We start from the raw sequence: 6,463 nt of genomic DNA on the forward strand, positions 1-6,463 counted from the left end.
TGTGAGTGTTTATATTGCTTAGAGACTGCCAAGGTTCATGTTAATCATAAAAAAAAAAAAAAAAAAAAAAAGTGGAGGTTTATTAGGTATTGCAGCTCTGTGATTCTTTGGTGTTTGAATGTTAATGAAGCTTTGTATGCTCTGGAATAGTTGGAGAGGTGGATCTTAGCTCTGGCATGGCAGAATATCCGGGGCTGGATTTCTCTTCCCTTTCCTTTGGGTTTTAACATCTTACATGACATTTCATCTGGAGCAATTTCCCACCATTTATCAGCAGGTGTAATATTGTCACAGCAATTCTGTGAGCACAGGAAAGGCAGGAGGCTGAAAACTGGCTCAGTTACAGCCTGGAGGGAGGGGAGAGCTCAGCACAGGGCCATGATCAACTGGGTGTCAGCACTTGGCCAGAGCAGAGGGGAATTTGTTATTTTTAGGGACTCAGTGGGCGGATGAGAGGAAAGAACCCCTCAAATTGCAGTTCTAATGGTTATTTCCATAGGCTGTGCATGCATGCACGTGGGATTTAGCAGAAGAGCCATGAAAAGACATTTATTCTCACTCCAAACAGCTCAGTTCTTTCTTTTTCTGAAGGCTCATTTTCAAGCAGGGTTTCTTTTCTCATTGTACATTTAATTTGGGGCACAGTAGCCAGACTGGAGAGCTGAGCTTTCCTTATTGCTGAATTTCTAGCCAGGGCTGCCCCTCAGCATTGGCTTTGGTAGAACAAGATGTACATTAACCTTCAAATTAACCTCAAAGGACACTTGTGCCACTGTCACTGTGGTTTATACCCACACTGGAATTAGAGGGAGTACCAGGCCTAGCAGGCTCCCCTTTCAGTGGGGAGGAGGTGATGGAGATGTGTTCTACAGGGGAAATGCTCCTCCACACTGACCTGTCATCAGCATTGTGGTGCCTCTTTATGGGGAGGGATCTGTTTTTCCCAGGTTGGAAAAAGTAGAGCATATTTAATCCAGGAAGTCTCTTTTTTACTATTCCAAAGGGACTATTTTTTTTTTTTCATGTGTAATACAACTTCTTCTGGGGACACAAATCATGTCAAATTCCATTTGCATCTGCCTTGAATCCAGCTGAGCCTTTATCACCATGAGAAGGGACAGACTCCCCCAGGCTGGGAACCCAAGAGCTGCCATAAAGCTGCTCTGAAATATTTCTATCTACCCCTCTGCAGTTCATACAACTGCACTCCTTCTGTGCCAGCTCCCTCTGCAGCACTCCAGAACTCCCTAACTGTGTTCTCCTAGATCCAGCAGTAAATTCTGCTCCCTCTGTTGCTGCCTTTGCCTTAATTGACCCATTTTGCAGCAGATGAGGCTCCAAGGAGAGGTTAATCCAAGCAGGAACATTAAAAGGCAGGTCTGGCCTTCAGAGAACTCTTTGTCCTTGGCAAAGCCTCTTAGCCCAAGTCTCACCTTTTTACCTTTTATTCTAAAATATTCTGATTTAACAATGAATTCAGGAAGCTCTCCTGCTAGATAAGTCTCCACAGCTCCCTCTTGCCTGAGTTCTGGATGTGATGGGTAGGTTTTGACACCAAGGATACAAATTTACTTTCACACTTTTGTGTTAACCACCAGAATTGTAGCTCTGGGTCTTCCAGGAGTAATGCAGCATGCTGTGTAGGAGCACCTTCAGCAGGCAGCTCATCCTTCTGGGGGATTGCTGGGAAGGCTTTTCCTGCCCTTCCAGCAATCCCAGTGGCCCCTGGAATCCCTGCAGGACTGCAAATCCCAGAATTGCAGCTACTGGAATGATTGAAGGGGAGAATCAAAGCAGATACCAATACTAAGCAATTAATAATATTTATTGATACATTACTAATATTACTGTTGTAAAAATAAGATTATATTGGTTAATTTTGAGCTATAACCAGCTTGCTGTTTATTAGCTGCTGTTCCTGACAAGCCTGTCCCCTCTGCTTTAGGAATTATCAGTTTTCCCACTTCCCACCATCACCTCTCATGCAAGTTAAATCTTCTATAGATAGATAGGATGCAGAGATCCTGCAAAATCCTGGTGCAGCCAGCTCTAATTTAAGCACTTGGAATCCAGAGCCATTTATGCTGCATTTGTGGAATTATGGGACCAAGAAATCTTTGGGAGAGGGGAGGATGGGAGTGTTTTACAGCTCCTTGCTCAGTCCTTGAGGAATAGACAGCTCAGCAAAAATCAGGGATCAGGGCCTCCATCCAGACATGGAGTAGGGACAGAAAACTTGCTGTTGGATGAACTATTTAAGAGGGACCTGGAAAAGCTGGAGAGAAGGGAGCTCCAGCAAAGAAACAGACTGGGTGACGTGCTGGGCAATGAGGAGAGGGGCAATATTTGAGCCCCAAAGAGGGAATTGTGTCTGGTACCTCCAGCACCAGCATCCACTCTTGGACATGCTGTGGGGTTTTGTCAGTAGTCAGGATATTGTCCTTTTACAGCTTGGAGAAATAGAGAGGGATCCCCTTTCTCCTGCAGGGCACAATTTGTCCAGGAGGCACAAAGGGATGTGAGCTACAAAGGCTTCACTGCTCCTCCCTGCTCCCGGACAAGTGGGATCTGCCCTGGTCACAGGGCACTTCATCCACACCCGTCAGACCTGGAATGGGAATCCTGGCTGCTGCTGGGCCAGAGCTGAGACCACCAAATCCTACAGCAAAACCTATGCATTTGCAAGGGGTTAAACACAGGAATGTTGGAAGTCCGAGGGGGGATGGGAATGATGTGGGAATCCAGAATATTGGATCCAGCATTCAGTCAATTACCATGCTTAGTTAAGTACTGCACGGTGGAGTGAAGGCTGCAGTCTGTTAGAATGTCTGTTCCTATAAGTCATTTAATTATGAGGTTGCTCATATGCCATTTTAACATATGTACAGTAACATTATCCCTCTTTTCTAGGTCACCATCCTCATAAGCCTGGCTCTTGCATTCCTTGCCTGCATAGTGTTCCTTGTGGTGTACAAAGCCTTCACTTACGACCACAGTTGCCCAGATGGATTTGTTTATAAGGTAAGGAACTTCAGAAGGATGAATTGCCTGAGCTAATGACAGGCTCTAATTGCCTGCATGGTTACAGCCCAGGCTGCTTTTTTTTTTTATTTTGACCAGGCCAAACAGAACATTTGGCAGGAATGTGTTGAAATTGAAAAAGTGTTCTGGGAAATGTGGCCATGCATCTGACTCCATCAGCTACTGTTACAGTGTAATTGTTGGGATTAGCATTTGGTGAACACTACAGACAGATGTTCAGCAACAATCCCTCATATTTGTGAATGGATTTATTGCAGCTGGGATCCTGCATTTGCTTCCCACACTCCCAAGTAACTGATGTTTACTGGCATACATTGTAATGCAAAGCAAACTGCTGCAGTGCTGGCACTCTGTCCTTTGAAAAGAAATTGAAATTTGCCAAATTGTTCACTTCTAGGTGCTCTTGAGCCTTTATCAAGAACAAATCCATGTAACAATTGCTAAAACCCAGTGATTTTGTATTAAATATTCACAGAACTGTTTGCCTGGTCTGCTGAGATAAAAAAAATATATATTTTGCAAAATAATTCACTGACTTCTCACTGTGAAAAAACTCATAAATTCACAGGAGGTTTGACCACACTGGGGATAATATATGAGCTGGAAAATAGAGTAAGATGTTGATGTATTAATCATTGTGAATTATTCTCTGAGGTTGTATAAAAAGGGAGTATTGGGATTGTTCAGACTGGAAAAGAAAAGGCTTTGGAGTGACCTAATTGTGACCTCCAGTACCTGAAGGAGCTACAAGAAAGATGGAGAGAGACTCTTTACAAGGGGGATTGGCCTCAAAGTGACAGAGGGAAGGTTTAGTTGGATATTGGGAAGAAATCCTTCCCAGTGAGGGTGGGGAGGCTGTGCCACAGGGCTGTGGCTACCCCTGGATCCCTGAAAGTGCCCAAGGCCAGGTTGGACAGGGCTTGGAGCCACTTGAGATAGTGGAAGGTGCCCCTGCCATGGCAGGGGCTTGGCATGAGATAAGCTTTGAGCCCCCTTCATAGAGTGAATTTCAGAATTAAATCCAAACCTGAACTTGTGAAGAGAGCTGCTCCATCGGGCTGTGCCTCCTGCCATCCCCAGCCAGGTGCTCATCCCACAGGCCAGGGTATCACTCTAACAGAGCAGCACAAAGCAGCTTTTGCTGCCTCTGCCTGTGGGGATGAATTCTGGCCGGGGAGCAGCAGGTGAGCAGAGCTGCTCAGCCAGCCCAGCCGGTCCCTCCCTCAGCCCACAGCCCCGGATCTCCGAGCTCTGCTGCCATCGGGGCTGCCAACAGCACCTTTGGAAGGCCGAGCCCGGCCTGGTGCTCTGCCAGGGCAGGGTGGGTGCAGACAGGAGCCCCCAGAGCCTGGCATCACTCTGCTTCTCTGCTTCTCTTCTGCTTTCCCCTCCCAGCACAAGCGCTGCATCCCCGCCTCGCTGGACGCCTACTACTCTGCACAGGATTCCAACTCCCGGGGCAGGTTCTACACCGTCATCAGCCACTACAGCATGGCCAAGCAGACCAGCTCCAGGGCCGTGTCCCCCTGGCTGCCCTCGGGCTCGGCCAGCCACGACAACAAGGCTGCCAAGACAGAAGGTCATTAAGGGCGAGGAGCTGGAGCGGGAGGGCGGGGGGACAACACCTGAGCGTGCCCTGCTCCCAGCGGGGCAGCAGGGAATCCAAGCCCAGTGCAGGATCAGCTTCATGGATATTTCTTTTTGTGCGTTGTTCTCGTTGATTTGTAACCGAGTTGAGCTCTTGTACAAAGGCATGTTTGATGTTGACTGTACCTTAACGATGTAAAAATATTTTTAAATCATTGCTTAACTATTTGTTAGAAAAATAAATTAAAAAACAAAAAAAGCAAGTTAGGTAAACAGCCAGAGAGGATAAAAGCAGCGAAGAGAATCCCAACAAGTGTTGTCAGTGCTGGAAAGCTGTGACAGAAGCTTCACACGCAGTGAAGGAAGAGCTGGAATCCTTTCAGGAGGGGTAGGGAGAACCTGGTACAAAGACACTGTGGTATTTGATTTGCCAAAGGGGAGATATTTTACTGTCAGATTGAATCCAGTGTCAGTGTTCTTTGCTCACATGCAAACACAAAGCCTGCACAGTGCCCCGAGGAATTCCAGAAAGTTGCTGGCATTCCTGATGAGCCAGCAGAGTGCTGCTGGTCCTGGCCAGGCTCTGAGGCTGAAATCCAGGCTGCTGCTTGGAGATGGAGCAGGATGGGAGCAGGCAGAGGCTGATGTAAGGAAATCTTGAATAAACTGTTGAGCACAGGACTCAGAGTCAGGAGTTCAGGACTCTCCTTCTGCTTCTGGCATAGATTCCCTGCATGAGCTTTGGCAATTTCCAGAGGCTTCATCCTTTGGGACCTCTCTCCTGAGGGTCACCAAAACTCAAAGAAATGCCATTATGATCAGAAGAGCATCTCAAAAATTCTTGTAGTATTGAGCCTCTAACTTTCCAGCCCCTGATTTTCCCACAAAATGGGATGCTCCTGCTTCCCTCCTTCAGCTTCAGCTCCTTCAGCATTTCCTGTCATTGCAGGTCACTAGAGAGAGGTACAAATCAAATCTCTGCTTGCAAACCCAGAGCAGACCCCAAGTTTAATCCAGTCCTGCCCAGAGAAACACATCCTCTCCCCACAAATGGCACCTGAGATTGGTGCAGGCTGGTGGGATTTAGAAAACCCCCAAGGATTCTCTTTTTCCAGAGCTGCAAGAGCAGAGTGCACAGGCAGGGCAGGGTTCACTTTGGACTTAGCTGCTTTTTCAGATTTTTGGCTAGACTGGGATGGAAATTAGGAACTGGCCCCTTCTTCCCTCTCATTGGGCAGTTTTGTCCTCCATGTCAGAGACTCTGGGCAGTGTGTGAGGGCAGAACTCCTCAGTCCTGCAGGCATCATGATAAATAACTGTATAGTGTAGCTAAAACTGTAGTGCCAAACAGCATTGTCTGACTCCCTCTCCTCCCTTCCCTTTCCACCTGTAAATTCATTTCTCACTCAAAATGTACAAACCACCCCCTCCACCAACAACCCCAACTCCAGCAAAACCACTGAACAGTTTATAATTTTGTGGTGTATTTTTTGTCAGTAGGTAGCAGAGACTGAAGTATTTTTTGGTGTAATTCTTGAACTTTTCTGACGGGATTAAAATAAAGTTCGATGTGACTGAGAGTGGCTCCCATGGGTTTTCTTGCAGGTGGTGGGTGGGATTTGTGTGGTGCTGCACCTTGCACCAGCCCCAAGGGGACTCTGAATTTCAGGAGGCATTTCCAGAGCTTCCCATTTTCCCCTTTTAATGCCTGGATTTTATCTTCTCACCCATTTCCAATAGGAAAATAGCAATTAAACTGCAGCTCATCTTCTACTGCTTTACAGTGGATCTCCATTCCAATTTTAATAGGACTTCCTTCCAATGGATTTCCTTC

The 6,463-nt window shown here is 46.7% G+C and overlaps 1 protein-coding gene across 1 annotated transcript in view; it reads left to right on the forward strand.

Moving 5' to 3' along the window:
* Positions 1–6,209, forward strand: part of NSG2 (neuronal vesicle trafficking associated 2) — a 31,851-nt gene extending 25,642 nt beyond the window's left edge. Inside the window, exons 4-5 of the mRNA XM_021532136.3 lie at positions 2,911–3,021; positions 4,438–6,209. Coding sequence (XP_021387811.1) covers positions 2,911–3,021; positions 4,438–4,629 — 303 coding nt within the window. The 3' untranslated portion in view covers positions 4,630–6,209. The remainder of the gene's footprint in view (positions 1–2,910; positions 3,022–4,437) is intronic.
* Positions 6,210–6,463: the final 254 nt, after the last annotated feature.

The sequence above is a fragment of the Lonchura striata genome, chromosome 15, assembly GCF_046129695.1.
Source record: "Lonchura striata isolate bLonStr1 chromosome 15, bLonStr1.mat, whole genome shotgun sequence".
NCBI classification, from domain to species: domain Eukaryota; kingdom Metazoa; phylum Chordata; class Aves; order Passeriformes; family Estrildidae; genus Lonchura; species Lonchura striata.